This window comes from Festucalex cinctus, chromosome 4, assembly GCF_051991245.1.
Source record: "Festucalex cinctus isolate MCC-2025b chromosome 4, RoL_Fcin_1.0, whole genome shotgun sequence".
Classification (NCBI taxonomy): domain Eukaryota; kingdom Metazoa; phylum Chordata; class Actinopteri; order Syngnathiformes; family Syngnathidae; genus Festucalex; species Festucalex cinctus.
The window spans coordinates 23,718,101-23,740,571 of record NC_135414.1 but is presented as its reverse complement, the minus strand read 5'-3'; the positions used below and the strand labels follow the sequence as shown (position 1 = coordinate 23,740,571).

Genomic DNA, 22,471 nt, shown 5'->3' with positions numbered 1-22,471 from the left:
TAGTCGAGTGGTTAGCACGTCCGCTTCCCAGTTCTGAGGTCTCCGGTTCGAGTCCAGGCTCGGACCTTCCTGGGTGGAGTTTGCATGTTCTCCCCGTGCCCGCGTGGGTCTTCTCCGGGTACTCCGGTCTCCTCCCACATTCCAAAGACATGCATGGCAGGTTAATTGGGCGCTCCGAATTGTCCCTAGGTGTGCTTGTGCGTGTGTGTGGATGGTTGTTCGTCTCCGTGTGCCCTGTGATTGGTTGGCAACCAGTCCAGGGTGTCCCCCGCCTACTGCCCAGAGCCAGCTGAGATAGGCGCCAGCAGCCCCCGCGACCCTTGTGAGGAATAAGCGGTCAAGAAAATGGATGGATGGATGGATAATTAGGATAATGGATCCCCAAAAGTTGAATGTCCCTGAGGACAATTGAAACAGCATTCCAATAGGTTACAATAAACACCAAACTTAACGTCTCCAAAACTGTGAAATTCGGAATTTGAACGCAAATCACACAAAATTTCAAAGCTCCAGCCACCATCCCATAAAGCATGACATCATGGAAGAGCTTTGCATACCTCATCTTGCATTTACTTGACTCATTCTTTGTCTTTTTGTCAACCATTATTTGACAAGAACCACGTAAGGATTACTGTTAGGGGGTTAAGGTTACAATGGAACCTAAAATGTTGAATGTCCCTGAGCTAATACAATTTGGAATTAACACAAATCTTGGGAGAAAATATGCACTGTAAATCACAATCAACTTCCAAGTATGAATCACCAGAACATATTACTTATGTTAGGACTCCATTAAAAAAAACTAAATCAAATTTGCAACCAAGTAAGCCAATGACATGTGTTTTTTTTCAATTCAAATATTCAAATACATTTTCGTCAGTGACAAGAGTCATTACTGTATCACTGAGGTCGTGCAGGTATTGGAAGCGCCCTTTCAAAGGATTGCTTTGCTGACCTTCAAAAACAACCAAGAAGAAGAAGGCAATTTTACTGGCTGTGCTTCTAGAAATGCTGATGCTAAAATCAAAGCAAACATGAAGTGTGTGTGTGCTTCTCTCACTCATAAATTCAGATCACTGTTGGGACTGACCAATTACTTGAGGCAAACGAGTGTCATTCTATCTTATCTATCTATCTATCTATCTATCTATCTATCTATCTATCTATCTATCTATCTATCTATCTATCTATCTATCTATCTATCTATCTATCTATCTATCTATCTATCTATCTATCTATCTATCTATCTATCTATCCATCTATCTATCTATCTATCCATCCATCCATCCATCCATCCATCCATCCACGTGTGAACACTTCCTGTACCAAGCGAGGGCCAAATGGCACATTCTATCATGCCTTTTACCATTTTTATTGCCATTATTTTCTTCAGCAATTTGTTGAGGAAAATTACTGCACGTCCTATGAATGCATTGCGTCACACCAGGTATCCACTTAAACTGTAGAAAATGTAAAGCGGGCTTTGGACTGACGGCGGAAAAAAATAAGCATCACATCACTTTGCAATTCTTACCATTAGAGAAATGTACTGTATAATAAAGTCGTTTGAATTCTGTGCTAATAGAAAATAGATGTATGACTAATTCCATGACGGGCTAAAAATGCGCACACAGAGGACTATTATATCTAAAATAAATAAAAAAATAAATCAAGGTTACAATAATCAACATATTCACCACACGAGCGCATCCGAATGAAAGTCAGCCGGGGGCACCTTTAAATAATACACACCCTAATTTAGAATGGACTCTCAAGGGATGGATTCAAGGTGCACTGACAAATCACAGCTGATGCCCCCTCGGTTACACAAAAGATTGCAGGCACACGCGCTTCTGTAAACACACGCACACACACGCAAACATACCTAATTTACCACTAATGTGTAACGGACTATTCCTCAGGCAGCGCTGTCCGACGTGCTCATATTTAAGTCTCAGGAGGAATGGAGCACGTCCGACTCTATCTTGTTGAGTACTATGAAATTGAGCTCTATGAATTTTAATGTACGGAAGTAATATTTTTCTTAGGTATGTCATAAAAGTTAACATAGACAGTAACAAATTGTGGCAATAATTAAGTGAATGAATGTGCATTTTAAAAACATTTATGCACAAATTATACAGCTAGGGGCAAAATAAATAAATACATTTTAACAGTGAATAAATGAAATTCATTTAAAAAAAAACTAAAGCTAATGAAATGAATTAATTAAATGAAAGTGTTTTATACAACGCTCGAAATAAGTGGTTTCGCATCAGTTTGCGGGTCAAAATTTGTAATTTGTGCTTCATCAAAACACATTGAATAGCAACACTGAAGAGTTTTTACTGTTCAACAATACGCACGCATGTTAATGTTGCCGCAACGTCACCTTTGTAGGGGTCATAGGCGGTCGAGGCAAGCTTGGTACTCCTTTCGCCACAACCAGCTAGCTAGCAACAAGCTTCGCTGGCTACTAGTGTAGCTAAAAACATTGCAAACTCGCTCGCTCCTGAGTCAGTAATCGTCACCCCCATGGCGGTGAAGCTTCACATCTGACAAATATCGTTCTCATGAAGGGATGAGAAAGATAAGGAATCCAGATACTAATTGTTTAGCTAACCTAAGGCTGACACAGCTAGCATGTTTAACAACAGAATTAAGTGCTTGGGGGGATCAACTCCACTTTTTACAGATGTCTTGTTTGGCTGTTAGCACATTAAAGCAGAGAACATCTAATTTATAACAACAAAATACCAGGCAAATTACTAAGTGTCGACCCCAGAGGAAACTACTAACTCAACTACTCGCTAAACAGAACCAGAAATGAATTATGATACATCACGCTGAACGTCAGCAGGAGTGGCCTAACAGTACATTAATACAGCATACAAATAGTATAATATAATATAATATCAGGAATAGGGGTGTTAAAAAAAAAAATCGATTCGGCGATATATCGCGATACTACATCGCGCGATTCTCGAATAGATTCAATAATCGGCAGAATCGATTTTTTTATTTTTTATTTTTTTTTTTTATTTATTTTTTTTTTTTTTTTATTTTTTTTTTTTTTTTTTTTTTTTTTTTTTTAGGATTCACACCTTGAGCATGGAAGAATGTTATATGAACGGCACATTAAGCCTTAATATTTTTATTTTAATGCTGTTCAAACATGAAACAGATTACAACCTCTATAAGACTGAAATTTCAGATAAATAAATAATACATTTTCATATAAATCTTACACTCTACAAGCTTACTGATTAGTATTTTCTAAATATGAATGAAAAAAAATCGCAACAATCGACTTATAAATTCATATCGGGATTAATCGGTATCGAATCGTGACCATTCGTATCGGGATTAATCGGTATCGAATCGAATCGTGACCTGTGAATCGTGATACGAATCGAATCGTCAGGTACTAGGCAATTCACACCCCTAATCAGGAATATTATTTTTTGGTTTTCACAATAGAATCATGAGTTTTGATTTTGACTTTTGAGGTAAATGTTCCAAAATTACATTGTAGTAGGTTTTTGTTTTCTTTTTTCAATGTGCACCATTTGCTGTTATACACAATGTGAATGTAAGAAATAAAAAACACTTGATTATATAAAAATAAACCCTCATTCAATGTATTGCTTCATGATACTTGCAAAAAATAAAAACAGCTCCTCAAAATTATAAAGTTGCTCCTCAAATGTAGTCATTGATTCCCAAAACTGCTCCGCAAAAACAAAGAAAAACATTTCTTGTTATATAGATTTTTATGGTGTTAAATGTTTATATCTTAATGAAATTTTCTTGACTACGTAACGCAAAGTTTGAGTCACATGATCATGATGAAATAACTCCACATTTCATTATGCCCTGCATAATGAAAATATCCTGTGTCCCCATCCCCATCCAAAGTGGACTTTGCCCCAAAATACTCTGCTTGGTGCAGCATGTGGAATAAATGGTTGACTCAAACTGCCCTCTTTCCCTCCCACCGCCGTGCTTCACGTTGCGCAGGGTCACTTAAGCTGCAGGAATCCCGTATGGTAATTTTCCTTCCAAACTTACGTACGAACAAGCCGCCGGACTTGACAAGGTCTGACCTTGTGGACCATTGGGAGGAATAACAGCATTTTGTTTTGTTTTATTAGTTTTTGTTTTTTTTAATAGATAAACATCAACAATGTATAATAGCGTGATACTTCATTCCGGAGCAGAGGTACTTCGAAAGCACGGCGGGGGAAAAAAACAGCACATTAAGTGCGCAGTGATGTGGAGAGGGTGGACCACAACCTTGACACTTGTATTGAGGAAAATTACTACATTTTTCAAATTATGCCTTTTTCCCCATAAATTAAAGCAGCTTCCAAGTGCTTTAATCAAAGGTATCTAACCTTCTGCGGTCAAAACACATAAAAGATAAAGAATTACAGCACTCTTCGTATCCACTTGTGCCATTATGAAATGAATCATTTTTTTCAAAGTAATTCTCAGTCATATTTACACTGTCACGGAGTGGGAACAGATAGTAAGGTAAATGAACGACTACACAATCAGTGACTAACATGGATATAATCAATTAATCTATTGGTTGATCGATCACAATTCTATCACTTGTGTATTGCTCAATCGTGCCTCAAGACAAGTAAGTCAAAAGACTGCAGTTCATTCAATCAACTAGTTTGCTGGCTATAAAGGACAGCATGATGTTGACTACCCTCCACATCCTGGTCACCACCTCTTTCCAGCTTCTTCTCTCAGGTAGGTGCTATTAAACTATTCACACAAAAGCTAGCTGACATTCCAATAGTTTCTTCTCTCTTGCCATTAACTCCCGAAAGAGTTGACTCCAAATTCCAGAGAGGCTTTTTGCGGAGGTGTGCCTATTTTGCATATCTCTACAGTACTGAAATTTTGATTATTGTAGCTTCAACTCACTGCATAATTGTACAAATGTTGTTGATTAATAATCCACACTACAGTACTGGTTTTACTTAGGGATGCACAATAATATCGGTGGCCGATATTTATCAGCAATTATCGACCAATTTGACGTCATATAGATGAACTAGATAATAAAGAAATTGGCCGATAATTATTGGCAATTATCGACTAATTTGACATCATATAGATAAACCAGATAATGAAGAAATGTAGCTTCACCGTTTGTTTTGGTTCTCACCTGAGGAATAATTAAAAGTCCAGAAGACTTGAGGATCTGCAAGGATTGATATGCTAAAAGAAGGTCATTTATGATAGAGTACCTACCTATTAAATTTCATGTTGCTAGGTGAAACTGACTCTGAGTGCTGAATTTTCCAAACGTTCTACTGGTCGTTTTTGAAGGACATCTGGAAATGACCAAAAATGTCCCTAAAAGAGCTGCTTCAAGCCAAAATGTCAGACATCCAGTATCTTTTTGAAATGTGGGTCTAATCATAATAGACATGCCACATGTCATGTTGGGAAGTAAAAGCAACGCTGTGGACTGAATTTTCAAAGGGTTCCGGAGTGTGTCTTTGAGGGACGGACACACGGACAAAATGAACCTAACACAGACACTTCAATCCTTAAAATAACAAATATAAATAGTTTAAAAAAAAATATATATATATATATATATATATATATATATTAAGGGTGTCACGATTTCGATTTTTTATCGAAATCGATCGAAATTACGTCACGATTTCGAGCATCGAAATAGAAGAGAGGACACACGATTCGTTGCCCCCCCCCCCCCCCCCCCCCCCCCGCGCCCGCCGCCACCGCCGCCACCGCCACCGCCACCTCCCAGGAAAGCAAATGAGACGCAGCCATTCAGCTACTAGCTAACGGCACTTGTTAGCTGACTTCTCCTGCAGTCATGATGGCAAGCGCGGACAGACACAGCAATGGTGCTTCAAGCCGCTCCCGCTTCTCTCGTCACCAGTTTGGAAACATTTTGCGTTCCCGGTGAGTTATGTCGACAACGTTCACGTTGTCGATAAAAAGACCACAGTTGCAAGATATGCTATGTGCGCGTACTGTACTCGGCCACGGTGTTACGCCCGGCTCGTCAAGGGGAAGGGAAGTAACACAATAACAGAAAATATAGAGTAGATAAACACGGGTCGACTTTAACATCTGAGTAGTTTTAATTGAAATTTCAGGCAGGGGTTTGACAAGGGAGTGAAAGTGGAAGGTGAACAAATAATAACCGCATTTGACAGAACTGACAGAACGGAGGAGAAACAACAATAACCAATAGGGGTATAATACACGGATACACAATAGCGTCGCGCTGGCACAGTCGTCCAATCGGAGTGTCGCGCTGGCACAGTCGTCCAATCGGAGTGTCGCGCTGGCACAGTCCTCCAATCAGAGTGTCGCGCTGGCGCATTCAAACTGAAGTACCATTATACGGGCACCAGCCGACACAAACACACACATACATACGAGGGGAGCGGAGCCGGCGGCGGGCCCGAGCCGCCAGCCGTAACAACGGGAAACACGACAAACATGACGGGACATTTACGCAGGCATCACAAAGATTTAGATTTATCAAATTCAACTAGAAGTGGGAAAACAACCGTCCAACCAACTATTTCATCCTCATTTACAGTGAAACTTCCACACACTTCAGCTCGCGCGAAACGCCAGATCCATAGGTCTATTTATAGCAGCAGACCTGCAGCCTTGGAAAACGCTGGATTCAAACATTTAATTAGTGTACTTGAACCACGCTACAGTATGCCCAGCAACTGTAAATGTTGGGATATAGTTTGTTCAGGCTGTATTTGTTCCATGACTTTGGATACAATATATTTTTTGTTGTTGTTGCACATTGCACATTATTTTAAGAGGAACGCACAGCACACTGTTGTAACCAAAAACAGTCAATAGATGGCAGGCACCCACTGTGACTTTTTGTTTTTGTTTTTTTATTTTTTATTTTACACTTCAGTAAGAACAAGACGGTTAACTTTATATTGTAAATAAATTCTTTGAATTTGATCATTCCTGCCTAATGTCAATTATCATATATTACATAAATTTACACAAAAATAATATGGAAATTGCATCACCTATATGTAGCCGATCTTTTGAAATAAGATTTACTGTACAATGAATAGAACCAATGATCATAGACTAGCCTTAGCCTACAGAAGCATATGCCTCTGTGTTATAAAGTGGGGGAGCGGAAAAAAAAAAAAAAAAAAAAAAATCGAAAAAAAAATCGAATCGTGACCCCAAAATCGAAATTTAAATCGAATCGTGGAGTTGGCGAATCGTGACACCCCTAATATATATATATCGCGATATTACATCGTGCAATTCTCCAATCGATTCAATAGGCGGCCGAATCGATTTTTAAATATCCATTTTTGATGGGAAAATATTCACCAAAACGTCTTAAGGTTCACACCTTAAGCATGGAAGAATGTTATATTAATGGAACATTATGCCTTAATATTTTTATTTTAATGCTGTTCAAACATGAAACAGATAACAACCTTTATAAGATTGAAGTTTCAGATAAATAAATGATACATTTTCATACAAATCTTACACTGTACAAATTTACTGATTAGGATTTTCTAAATAAAAAAAAATAAAAAATAAAAAAAATCGCAACAATCGACTTATAAATTCGTATCGGGATTAATCGGTATCGATTCGAATCGTGACCTATGAATCGTGATACGAATCGAATCGTCAGGTACTAGGCAATTCACACCCCTAATATGTATATATATATATATATATATATATATATATATATATATATATAATAGCAGCGATAAAGCAGGCACATAATAAACCTGTGTGGTGCATCATCTGTCTATTCTGTGTATATACTGAGCAGGGTCAAACGCGTAACAAGCCAGCCTACAAATACCCTCTGCCGCCGACACATCGGCCACGTCACCCTGACCTTGCGCGTTACGGCGCTCTCGTCAAACTCTGCCGGAGACGGCAGATTCATCAGGCGCTAAAATGGATTCTCAGCATGTTGTTGACAGCAGGTTGGCTGTCCTGGTTTGATAACAACTCTTCCTTCTTGATTGCATTTTTATTTATGATACTCAGTAGGGGAGGGAAGATAAAAAAAAAAAAAAAGTCACAATAAGCCAGGATGAGTTGATTCTGATTACCGTCTGTGCGCTGGGAATGGTGCAATTTTGAACATCTGTAAGATGCACATGACACATAGTTTGCATCTGCCATACTTAAACACAATGCATTTGTCAAGTCTTTGTCTTCTGCAGGACTGACAGGGTATGTACGTACTATTCAGCACCATGGAAAGTCTGCGTTTAACAACAATATTACATTTTCAAGACAAATTAGTAAAAATGCTGAGGTTTTATTTTTTTTCCTACTCAGAAACATTCTCAAGGTGTGTTTCGAAATTTGTTTCACAAAGCATAATGGAATCATGAATAGCTGCCGCTTGAGGGTCATTCTGGCCATTTTCAAAGACGTACCTCAGAAAGTTTTGAAAATTCAACCCCCATCTATCGTCTGTCATGAGTATACCCACACAAAAAAAAAAAACTCATCAAACCAGACCAGAAAACTGCAAATTTCAAGAAAAAAAGCAAAATACAAAAAAAAAAACATTTAGGGCTTTAAATTTCTATTTCCTTATGAAATCATGAGGAAAAAGAAATTAAAATCACTTTATGAATCCCTATCGGGCTATGAAAACAAAAATCCATATGATGTAATTTGATCTCAATTAATCACTTTTTTTTTTTATTCAAACCCACCCCTAGTTTTTACCGACTGACATGTCTACCATGAGTAGATCTACAAAAAAAAAAAAAAAAAAAAAAAAACGTCAGGAACCCTTCCCCGTAGGGTTCCCACATCAGGTTCCCCTGCCATGTTTACTCTTTTTTTGGTTCATTAAATTTTCATTTGTGTCATTTTAATTATTTCTTGTGGTCTTTAAACATGAACTTCTCCAAGATTTTCTTTTCCCAGTTACTACCAAATTTTAAGCACGTATACTTGTCATGTCTGGGGTCACGCCAGGGTTAAGTTTGACTTCATGACCTGTTAAGTTGGGTCCCCGACCGTGAGGTCAAGTGTCTGTTTTGTACTGATATAACAAGTGTCTGTTTTGAACTGATGTAACCATCATATAACCATCTTCTAGTTTCAAATAGTTTTAGGCTATGTGATGTCAATCTTTAATCCTTTAGGTGATGTCTGGACCTGTGATTTTGTTCTTTAGTCCTTTACTTGCTACAACCAATCAGATCAATTCACTGTCTGTTGGTGCAGTCTGAGAATCGTGTGTGTTTCGCCGGATTATTACTTTCTGCCCTCTGTGCAACTCTCTTTGTTTCTCGTCTAGTCAAGTTTGTTCTACGATTCTCGATGTGAATAAATAGTTAAAACCTTATTTGTGTCTGCACTTTGGGATCCAACCTCCAGCACACGAAAATACTAGAGTGTTTGATGACGCTAAATTATGACAAATTGTAGTTGTAGTCATTGGTGGTTAAATTTGATAATTCACCATTGTTATTACAGATGAACATTTGAATTTATTTTATTTTTTTTAAAGTTTTGAACTCCTTTTTGCTACGACCAGCATCGTTGGACAGTTCCGAGTCGAATGTTTTCATACTCTTTAGAATGGAGAGGCAAAAAGCCCAAAAATAATACTTAAAAAAATACAAGCGAATGTCATGCCAGACTGCAACGGTTTTTCATTTGGCAAGAGGGAATCTTCCAAACATGCATGATAACTGAGTGAGAGGACAGTGTCAGATTGCTGACACAGGAGGAATGTAAAGTACCCGTTAAATCAGGACATCATATCTACGCTCAGTGACCAACAGCGGGAGCACTGTTAAATTATGTGCGCAAGTTGCTGAACACTATAGAAAAGAATCCTGCCAGCTTAATCAACCCTGGGAAGGAAAAAAAAAGAAAAAGAAAGACGATGACTCTGGAGCTGTTTAATGAGATGTGAACTCTCACACTGAAATTGTGGATTAAAGTGCTATTAACACTAGCAGGAAATTATATTTCTTTGGGAACATGACAGCACGACACAACCAGTTGCTGTGCTGCAGTTTCGCTTAATGGATGAAATGAGTCAGGTTTCTATTAACAACTGTGCTGAATGGACTCCATGCACACACATTATTGGTACCTTGAAGGTCAAACACAATCGATGACAGTTTGCCATTGAGATTAATTATATTTGACCTTTAATTTCCCATTTGTCAAGTGCAAGATTTAAAAAAAAAAAAAAAAAAAGGTCACTCTGTATAAATTGCAATTCTCAAATGACTATTGAAATTCCTTAATCTGTAAGATCATACAGCAATACCAAAATAAATACAATTAACTGATAAGAAAATTCACTTGATCAAAGCTAATGGGTAAGCAGAGCTGCATGGAGTTTTGTTGGCTGTGCAGATTAAAGTTAATTTACAGCATTACTTTATAAACGGAACATGCTTGTTACTGATTAACATTGTGAACGTGTTGGCGGTGGGGAATGTTTGTGGTATGGTCATGCGTCCATGTCCCACATACACCCAGTGATGTGCGCGAAGTACTGCTTCTATGAGTGAAAATGTTTTTGTTGTCTTCATGAGCACTCACTTTTTTCAGCATTCTGGGTTCTGCTCTGCTTGGGACAGTTTTATTAATGCTGGTCACAGACATACAGTTGTAGGAATTATTGTAGAAGGAAGGGGGAAAAAAAGCATCTTTAATGAAACAGTTGGTCTAAATCCAAATTGTAGAATTTGCGGGGCGCAGTAGAAACAAAGGCACAGGGGGCGCTTTCCTCCCTTTCATGTGCTCATAACGTGTTAAATGAAGTTGACATATTTGCCTGTGATCATTAGAACGGACAAAACAAGGTCTTTGTTTGTGGATCTAGCTGTGGCCCTTGCCCTCTAATTCGCCCCGCCAGTTTCTCCCGCCGATTCATCTCTGTCCCAAAATCACCCCCCTCGAGTTCCCACACAAACCCCACCGCCTCCGACTCGTTCTTGCACCCGGTTGTCAACCCCACAAAAGGCGCACGGGAGACAAAAGTACAATCCGCTCATTTGATCTGGACAGTGGAGAAATGTGGACAATAAAAGTATTCTGAATCGTGCAGGCAACACTTTATATGCTATGCATACATACACTGCGCGGATCAGTGCAGTTGTGCATGCAGAGCGCATCGGCAAACACGATTCTACAGAAGTATCCTCTATGATGTTCAAAAACACTCTCGAGAATCTACTCCAATGTTTGCACCACATCAATGCCTTCACATACTTCCTGGATTCTGTTCAATACCTGGCGGGACACAACTTCAAAAGAGCCGCCTCATGCCTGGTTTAGACTTTTCCTCTATCTCAACTGACAGATCGGTTTTAGGTTCAGTCTAGTGGGATGTTTAAGCTTTCTAAATGGATCATGATACATGGCTGCATAACTCATGTGAATGTATAGAAAATGAATGGATGACAGTACTGCAAATGTGAGCGAATCAAAACAAAGGAAATGGCGGCTCAGAGCTAAAAGTCTTTATGCTCAAATCAACAGGTAAAAACTTAAGCCTTCTTTTCATCATTGCCAAATATGTACCTGAAGTTGTACTGGTACATACAAAGTGATGAGCTGTTTTGTTTTTTGAACCTCACCCCATTCAATCTCAATGAGCCCCTGTTGTTGGTATGTTAGCAATGAATGGAAATTTGACGACAGTACAATTTATTGGTCAACTTAAATATTTTAAAAGGGATCGGAGAAGCGGGCAATTAAATTCTGATACAATTTTACTTTGTTATGTAACAGTAAATGCTGTTCAATAGGTATGGGCAGGAAAAAAAAAGATATTCATGGCTGGCAGAATATTATTCTGTATGAATATGTCCTTCTGTTACATGTACTGTATATATTGCTAACTTTGCTAAATCATAGCCATTTCTTTCCATGTTTATTTCTAGCATTCTAGCTAGGGGTGCACCGATCGATCGGCCGGCCGATTTATCGGCCCCGATTTCCTTAATTTTGGAAGATCGGTGATCGGCCGATCTATTAAACAGAAGCCGATCTTTTCCACCAATTTCTTCTCCATCCTCAGAGGTCTGAAAAAGTCAGCCACTACCCTCTTTTCCTGAAATGATTAATAAGAGTTTCATTTTTATTTGAGAGAACCACTTCACGTGCAGTTAAAACAACCCGTTTGTTTAATTTCGTCGATATTGTTCAATGTTTTCCTATAAAACAAGATTGGAACACTGAAGGTATATGCTGCTTGTAATGAAAAAAATCGGTATCGGCAATATTCGGGATCGGCAGGTCAGACTTTTTAAAAGATCGGGGATCGGTGATCGGCCGGAAAATTGTGATCGGTGCACCCCTAATTCTAGCAGCAGTGTTGTCCTTGGACGCAATGAAAGCGTTTGAATGTTTCGAGCGTTTCAAATGGTCCTACTTGTGGTCTGTATTCGAGAAAAATGGGTCTAATATGTTCTTTGTCATTTGCTATTTTTAGGTCCTCAAGACAAGGTTGGCCTTAGAGTCCGCTTTTATTTGTTTTCTCACTTGAACCGCTTGTTCAAACTGGAAACCAAGCAGATACTAGATTTCGCCAATGTAGATTTGAAATACTCAACATTTTCAAAAATGTTGATGAGGCATGTAAATCACAATTTTTTTCAAGTTTGGGAAAACTATTTGTGCCCATCAAATTATAAGTCTAATAATCGTGACCAATCTCGGAAACATATTAGGCTTACACAGTAATAAAATTCATTACGCAATTACACAACATAACCCTGAAGTCACATTAATGAAATTCCCCATGATGACGCAAAAAAAAAAATAGCTTTCTGATAAGACTTCGCAGTTAGGTAAACTAGTCTGCATGATTCATGGATCACTTCAATCAGTCTTGGTTCAAATGAAAGCAACCTGTCACGTTGGTCCAACAAATGTGCTCAGAGTCGAGAACAACAAGGTCTTTGGCAAAGTCCTTGAACGGGAGAGAAAGACAAGACGACCTCGACGCACGACGAGACTGCACATTAAGAAAAACGGCTGTTGTGTCATCATCGGGGATGTAAACGATATCCAAACATCACGATACGATATTATCACAAAATGAAGGTCACGATACGATAATTATCACGATATTGTGGGGGTGTTGGCGATATTTAAAAAGAGATCCCAATATTGTAAAAAAAAAGATTGCTCATACTAAAAAAAAAAGCACAATATTGTGCTTTTGTACATACCAGCAATGCATATAAACCACCTACAATCGCTAATAAAAATATTGAGGCACTTACTTGCTAATGCAAGCACACATTGATCGCTTCACAAGCAAATTAGGTTCCCCTTCATCTGACAATTAGTATAGATTTTAAACATAGAAGGCCAAAACATCCCTAATGAAAATTAAACTGCACTAATAAACTAGCCACTAGTGGTTGCTAGAACTGCACAAATGGAAATCAACCTGACTTTTTTTTAACAGATGTGTTCCTTTTGAATATTGTGAACATGACGACGACGATATTGTGGCAGTTTTAATATCACGATATCACGATATTGCCATTATCATGACATCCCAGGTCATCATACCAGGTCAATAGAACTTCTTGCTGCTAGCATCAAAGATTAACTTTCTGTGTTGTGCTTTCCTTTGGCTTTAAAAAGATAGTCAACCTAGAACATGTTTTGAATAAGATGCACCCTCACTAGTGTAAACACGAAATATAGAATTGTGTTTGTGGAAAATAAATGAAAAAGTAAAATCCTCCCGTTCTTCTCCATTTCAGGAGACGGCCATTTTGCCACTTGCTGTCGACAGAAAGCAACATCACAGCTGCTCAGGGCTGAGGAAATGACCAAGCACGGCTCACCTGTTTTCTGAATTTGGTCATGTGGCATTTGCCACACTGTGCTGTAACACTGTAATTAAAGGCAATTTGAGCAAATTTGTTATTTATTTTCAAAGGCCTTCAGCACCCAAGACGTAGCTCTCAGTTTCGCAAAGGTTGCCGACCAATTCTGGACTGTGTATTTGATCTCTGTGTTGAAACAAATAATCGATTAACAAAATAGTCAATAATTATTTTTGATAATCGAATAATCCTTTAGATCAGTGGTGCCCAAGTCCGGTCCTCGAGAGCCCCTATCCAGCCTGTTTTCCACGTCTCCCTCCTTCAGCGCAGCTGAATCTAATGATCAGCTCATCAGCAAGCTTTGCAGAAGCCTGATAACGATCCTGATCGTGAATCGGGTGTGATGGTGGAGACAAACATGGAAAACATCATAAAACCATCAGTGACCTGTGGAACCTTTCTTGGAAAAATCCTCCAAAGTGACACAAGCATCTTGAACTGACAAGTTCAAGTGGGTCTGTTTTACCTCTATAAATAAGACAACAAATCCGCAGCCACTTCACCACCAGACATGTTGCGCAACTTTGAATCGCAGCTCGCATTTGTGCCGTTGTACGCCGATATCCTGCGCGGGTCTTTTGTTTAAGACGGCCATTCCTTCACCCACTCGTCACCCGTGTGGGCAGAATTTTCCTGCGCACGGTTCGTCACTCGCAACCGCCGCTGCCACGTCTCTCAATGTCAGCCCTCAGAGGGATTCCAACAAAAGACCCAGCATGTATGCTCGCATCAAGCGCTCCGTTGACCCCCCCCCCCCCCTCCACACCTTTCCGACTCACACCTCCAGAGTGAGCAGCGGAGAACAAACTGCTTTGTATCATATCAAACTGGCTGAGCAATTTATTCAACACTGCAGCTCCACATAAAGGGAACAAAAGAAGTTAATTTCGGCCCCTAAAGCTGAAATCTACACTAACGTACCCTGTAGGGCTGTTGAATGCACTATTTGTAGGATGCAGGCTGCATCTTATCTATGACCCTTTCTGTGGTCTGACGAGATCGGGAGTAGTAATAGTAGCACTGGCAGTGCACGAGGTGGCCGCCTGCCACACCTTCCCCGAATTAAAAAGCATTTTCCTTCACTACGCGTTTCAGTTGGGTCATCACATGTACACCAGGACTTGTCTCCATGCCAACGATACACAAGACAGCCTTTTAGCGGGTCACTGAGTTCACTGCTGGAAGTGCAATTACCAACTTTCACTGACGCTTGCTGTGACAGCTGTGGGAACCAAGATTGCGTGAAAGTGCTGTATTCTAAGTTTGCCGTTGAAAGACAAGTGGAAAGTGAACATTGGCAATTGAAATCGTTTGCATTGCTCACGAGGCAATAGCTGTGATGAAGAGTTCCAATCTTACCGACAGAGATTCGAAATTCCGAGGTAAGAACAACAAATATAAACACACTGAAATTGTCGTTTCAAGCTGCAAGCAGGATTTGCGTTACATATATGACACAACAACAACAACAAAGCAAAAGTGGTCACTTAAAGTGGATTTGAGTAAGCACGGGAAGATAGAGAAATAAAAAAAAAATGTATGACTGAAGTGATGGACACAATCTTTGTTTAGATTCCACAACAAGTAGACACACTAAAGTACTGGCTAGTGATGTAGTCATCCATCCATCCATCCATCCATCCATTGCCTTGACCGCTTCTTCGTCACAAGGGTCGCGGGGGGTGCTGGAGCCTATCTCCGCTAGCTTTGGGCAGTAGGCGGGGTACACCCTGGACTGGTTGCCAGCCAATCGCAGGGCACACAATTTGGAGCGTGTAATTAAACAGCCATGTATGTCTTTGGAATGTGAGAGGAGACCGGAGTACCCGCAGAAAATCCACGCAGGCACGGGGAGAACATGCAAACTCCACCCAGGAAGGCCGGAGCCTGGACTCGAACCCGAGTCCTCAGAACTGGGAGGTGGACGTGCTAACCACTCAGTCACCGTGCCGCCCCTGTAGTCATTCAGTATTTTTTTTAATTAAATATCACAGTTCGATCACGTGGTCTGACCGACCTTAACTAATGGAGAAAAAAAAATCTTAGTGACCTTTCAAGATTTGTATTTGAGTGTTCCTGCTGAAATCTCATGCAGAAGCTATTGACTGGACTCCACACAACACTGCATGTTGTCCAACACATCAAAAACAACCGCATGATCATGCTGCTTTTGTTTTGCCGTAATACCGTGACATTTATAGTTAACACAGAGCAGTGATCCAATCGTGAACGTCATTATTCGGTCCACATCAACATCTGGTTTTGCGTTTCAAAACCAAAAATTTAAGTTGATGACTTTTTTTTTTTTTTTTTTTTAACTTAAGGGGCCTCAATAAACTAGCAATCTAGCAACAAGTGACAGAAACACGAAAGACATTCTTAAGATGTGAGCTCTGCATGTTGACGGTGAACTCGACACACTTAAGCAGAAGTTGGGCAAATATAGTGAACAATTTTACTTTTATTTAATACCACATATTACTATTTTACACAGCTATCTGGACTAATTATTGTGTAGTTACTCTATTTTCAAATGACAATAACTACTCTTGTCCACAGAAGGCTTTTTTTTTAACTCAAATATCTGTCCTTATACCCAAGTAAGGAGTATGAGAAGTTACCCATTCTGTACTCTACTATAATTAGTGCACTTTCAAATTACAATAAATATAGTCTTAAACAAACAAACAAACTAGTTTATTGATGCATTTTAAACAAAAGTATTGAAGTAAAATGCATTTCTACTTTTGCACTTACTGTAGGTACAATTTAGAGTCTGTACTTTTTTTTTACTTTTACTAAAGTAGCCTGCATGAGTTGAATCAGTGGTTTTGTTTTGTTGTTGTTGTTTTTTTGGTCACCTCTATCGTGGTGAAATAACTACTTGTATATGTCATTAAGTTGTCCCCACCCCCCAACAATAAACAAACAAGGAACAGAACTAGTCAAATCTAATATATGACACACGAGTGTGTCTCTACTACTAGTGAGTGAGTCCGTTCAACAAAATTTATGTCAAACTTGGCCAAATCCTGCTTTGGAAGCTCACTCGCTGCTCTTTTTGCAGGCAACTCTTGTACGGGACACACAATAAACACTGAACAGCGCTACGAGTATTGAGAGTCCTGTCCAGTAATGAGCGTATTGTCCTGCACGGTGCAAGGTGCACATGAGCCATGAACACCCCCCGCGCCCCCCTCCCTACATGCACTCGCACTTAAAAGACAAATCGTAATAGGAAAAGCATGGATGAAAATGTTGTATTTACCTTCCTTGGACGGAGCGCAAAAGAGCAAAAGGACACAAATGAGCCAAGGGGTGCTCTCCACCGCCATGTACAGCCTTTTAGTGGGGAGGGGGGGTCCACCAGTGGGGTAGCGTGGGTCTCCTCGTCCGTGTCTACTCGCCGTCACAGCCACATGCGATGCATTTTCTTTTTGCCCGCGGGTGGTCAGTCTGCTATTGTCTTCGCGCTTTTTTTGTTTTTGTTGTTGTTGTTGTTGTTTTAAGAGAGACTCACCCCACGCTAAAGCCCCCCCAACCCGCACCCTTAATCCCACTCTTTTCTAGTAGTCCCAACAACAACAATAACACCAGCGCGGGTGGAAGAGCCGTTGTGTCCCTCGGCGAGTCAACGCCATGTTACCAGCCAATGTTGAAGAGTGGCGTGTGGTGGTGGTGGTGGTGTGTGTGCTGGTGCTAGTGTGTGTGTGCCTTGCTTGCTGCTCCACACACAAGCACACACACGCTTCACGCACGCACTCGTGATCGTGCGTGGGGGGGCTCGGGGGTTGGGGGGGCGTGCACGCTGCCAGACACTGACTTATTGCCTGCTGGCTGGATGAAAATCCAGCCGAGCAAGCATAATAATAATAATAATAATAATAACAATAATAATAACAATAATAACAATAATAACAATAACAATAATAATAATAATAATAACAATAATAATAATAATAATAATAATAATAATAATAATAATAATAATAAACCTTTCAAGCATGCACCCCTTCAAATTGGTGCACCCCCCCACGTCCACTCACACCCTAAAAAAAGATAACGTGCCTTTCCCACCAGTCTTTTATACTTTTTGTCATATTTGGCGCACTCCCTCTTACCAAAATCACCCACAAAATCGTCTGCTTATATATTTAAAGCCACACATCTGGTCGTCAACTTATGATGGAGTTGACACAGCACAATCACCGCACACACCCTAGAAATGGGTGCGTTTTTCCTTTCTTTTGCAAATATTGTGGCTCGCACCCCTTAAATGTCCCTGGAGAGTCGGCGCACCCCCTCTTACCAACAAACACCCTCAACTTGTGCTCTCACTTTCACATGAATTGCTGCTCCTCATGTCCCCAATGATGATGGCTACATGATACCTTTTGATCATCTTCAATTAATTACTCATATATCAATTTATCAGTAAATATCACCGGTGTGAGAAATAATAATAAAAAATAAAAAAAAAGCTCAAGAAGGGCATGCACGCTTCTTCTTTTTCTTCTTCCAAGATTGGGCAGAAAAAAAGGAAGAGGAGGAGTGGTGTGCATCCCAATCAATCAGTGGCTGAGTGCTGAGGGCTTCACTGACTCGTGCATGCAAACACATCGCGGGCAGCCAGCTGGAGCTCTGCCTGCCTGCCATCCACACAAAGACAGCCTCCTCGAGGAAACAAAGTGATGAAGAGCCAGCCTATGCATACAGTACCGCTGCTGCTGTCTGAATTCAAGTGCACCAAATAGCCTCTAATGCAGCATAGTCAAGGCAGCACAAAGCACATTTGTGTGGCAAATCCCCACGCTCGTCTTTTAACTGTAAGCAAAGGCACAATGATTAAAGGCTTTAATGGAGGCACTCCCTTTGGTAATATAACGCACACGTCTCCTCCACGCTGATGCGAGATTGATTTGCTCCGATGAAATGAAATAGGATGCATGCATTTCCCAGGTGTCTGATTGTAGCACATGTGAATTATTACGGGATGGCGGTGTCCCGTGTGATTGTGGTCAAGCTCGAATTCTCCCCAATGTCTCTTTTTTTGTTTTGTTTCTACGGCTTTGCTTGCATTGTGCCAAGCAGTAAATTTGGTCTGGCATGCAGGAATGCATCACAAAAAAAAAAAAAAAAAGCAGTACAAGTGCACCCACTTCAGCATACCAGATTGTTGGCGCACACCTCTTGTCCAAACACCCATACAAAGAGTGTACCTCCCAAAACATTATAAGCCAGTCACACCATTGAGTTTCTATACAGGTGGCGCACCACCTTTCTCCCCAACACAGGTTAATATGTCTATTTTGGACTCAATTGGTCTATTTTAGGTGTAATTCCACTGACTGCCACTAGATGGTCGTTTGTATTGAAAATCCTTCAATGTAATCCTCTGTAATCCTGATTTTTACGCCTACGGTATGTCACAATTTACCAATAGTGTTGATCAATAGTGTCTTCTCCATGCAAACCCTGAAAATGGGTCTCCTTTGCCAACTTTCCCAAAGATTTAACGCCATGCATCCACTTCATCATTACATCAGAACTGGGCGCACCCCTTCTAACCTAAAGCCCCTGAAAAAAAAAGAAAAAAAAATCTCCAGCCTATTCCAAACATTTAAATCACCCAATACTTTCAACATCCAGACAAAGTTGGCGCATCACATCTTTTTCACCATTTTCAACAACTTTCTTATAGAGTTGGCGCACCACTTCTTCCTAACACACCCTGAAAAACATCTTTCTAGCCCTTTCCTAAATATTTCAAGCCTCATGTTCTGACAGAAAGTTTTAAGCCACGCACCACCGTTTGGCACCTGTGCACGCACACCCAACAAAAAGTGCATATTTCACTGCCATTCCTTAACGGTTATAAACATATTCAATATACCCTCACACCTCCTACTGTTGATCTGACCTTGGTCTTCTTTTACCATAAACATTGACAGTTGGAGATCCTTTGAAAATCCATAGGATTCTTCACATGAACAATAACTTTCTGTAATATCATTTGGGCATGTGTTAGTCACACGTGATCTGATTTCACCCTTGAACCGCATCTTAACTCAACTGTCATTCAAATATCATACAATTAGTTTCTTGCTGTGACTCGGTCCACTAATACAAAATACTGTAGAACCTCAGTGGACTTCATAGATTTCGAGCGGCCATGACATGACACATTTGGACGTACACGCTGGCTTAATTGTGATGTCTGCGGATCTCACAGAGACCAATTAGCAGAGTAAACTTTATTCAAAACACATGAGAGGGTTTTAGTGGTTCTTCTTGGCAGTTTAAAGCGGCGAGGTGAGTGTCTTGAATGCAAGCCAGAAAACATTCACTGATGCTTTTTGAGTGCTGTGAAATAATACCCAGGCAGGCTTGTTTTCCTGCGCTGGCATTCCATAGACTGAAATGGTAAACTGCAAATACACTCACTGGTCTCAGAAAATAGTTGTAATAAAAATCTGAATAATTTTTAATGGCGAGGAATATATTAAAAAACACACACACACACACACACAAGGAATTTGTCTCTGGCACTATGAGCTAATATAATATATTATAATATAATATAATATAATATAATATAATATAATATAATATAATATAATATAATATAATATAATATAATAATAATAATAATAATAATAATAATAATAATAATAATAATGTATAGAATTTATATAATAATTTATAATAATATAATATAATTGCAGTAACAAGCAACTCTGACAAACAAAGATGGCGGACACATAAGTTGTTGATTTTTTTTTTTTTTATCGTGGGATAAACCCCTTGAGATGCAACCTCTCGTTTACGAGGGGTATATGTATATCAAGTCTTTACGTAATGACGGAGAACCATTTGAGCTGCAGTACCAACCAATGACAGCTGTGCAAACGATGCGGATAGTCATCAAGCAAAGATAAAGTGACGAGCAGTACGTCATGATGACGCTCAGTACAGTACAATAGAATCAGTACATAAACATGATGTAATGCATTTGCATACATATGGAAGGAACTATTTGAGGATAAGTGTTTTTTTGAGTGTGTTTTTTTTTTTTTTTTTTTTTTTTTAGATATAATGTTCTGTTGTATTTATAGTGAAATATAATGATATATAATAAGATAAAATGACATATAATTGATGTCAAATATTTAATCAAATAAGACAGAAATATGACAAAAACAATGAAAACATGATTCATGATTTTACAAAATACTTTTGAAATGTGGATGCAATTATATGTAATTGAATATTATCATTTAAATGCATCTGTGCACATTGTTACGGCACTGTAATAACAGCATTCATCCCTAATAAATATGAATCCGAGCTCTGGCCTTCCTGCGTTAAGCTTGCATGATCTCTGTGTGGGTTTCCATCTCCTGCTTATGACGGTCTATGAAATATTCTGAATTGTAGGTACCCAGTGACCAGTCCAGGGTGTACCCCATCTCTTTCCAAAAGTCAGCTGGGATCCCTGGAGCTGAAAATGGTTGAATGAATGGATAACAATAATGGAGAATAATTATTCCTCTCTTGGTTTAAATCAACTATGATGAGCAAACAACTGGAAGATGCCAATGTTTGAATATGGAAATGTGTTATTTCCCCTCCTTTCACTGAAGCGGTGCAGTGGACCAACCTCCCCCCGGACAGCACGCCTGGTCCAGAGGAAAGGCGTCTCCATGGCGACGGAGACAATGACGGGACGCATGGGCTCATATAGGAGGGGCAGCCCCGCATGTTAAGAGCGTGTTTGTGTGTTAGAAAAGGTGAAAGCACAGCCATCTTTCTTTCTTTCTTTTTTTTTTTTTTTTTAACCTAAATTCTACATGCCAATATGGAGGTTACTAGCCATCTTGTGACTCTAGTGATGATGGTTCTGATTCCTATGACTATGAATAATTTAATGAGGTGCAGCCTAATGACTTCATGTAGTCAACATTATTACACATGTGGATAGAGAATACAGACATTTGCAAAAGATGATGCCCAGTGGTATCCACTGCTGTCATCTAACAATGTGGTTGTTTACTACCTTACATTTAGATTTCGATAGATAGATAGATAGATAGATAGATAGATAGATAGATAGATAGATAGATAGATAGATAGATAGATAGATAGATAGATAGATAGATAGATAGATAGATAGATAGTACTATTGTTTTTTCAAGCTGTAACTAGAATAGGAAAGTAGAACCTGAACAATAACCACATCGTTAAACTAATCAATATTCATCATATTACCTTTGTAAATACAACATTTTGTATTGGCTCACGTTACAACGTGCAAGTGCAGATTGAACTATTCCTCGTCGTGCTCATGGGGTACTCATTTACGGGGAAACAGCGACCTCACTTGGAAAAAGAGAGTCATTACAGTTCCTTGTCAAACAGTAAATCCTGAAAAAAGTGTGAAAGCAAATCAACCTCACCGCTAATAAATAAACTAAAGTGTGCTTTCAAGCTTCTTCCTGGTGGATACAAATGATAAAAGAGACAAAAAAAAAAACAAAAAACAA

At 39.5% G+C, this 22,471-nt stretch overlaps 1 protein-coding gene across 3 annotated transcripts in view; it reads right to left on the bottom strand.

Annotated features, from left to right (window-relative positions):
* igdcc4 (immunoglobulin superfamily, DCC subclass, member 4) overlaps positions 1-17,669 on the bottom strand; it is a 61,842-nt gene extending 44,173 nt beyond the window's left edge. For all 3 annotated transcript variants that reach the window (XM_077519782.1, XM_077519783.1, XM_077519784.1), the window contains exon 1: positions 17,197-17,669. In XM_077519782.1, coding sequence (XP_077375908.1) covers positions 17,197-17,263 — 67 coding nt within the window. In that variant the 5' untranslated portion in view covers positions 17,264-17,669. The remainder of the gene's footprint in view (positions 1-17,196) is intronic.
* Between the last annotated feature and the right edge of the window lie 4,802 nt (positions 17,670-22,471).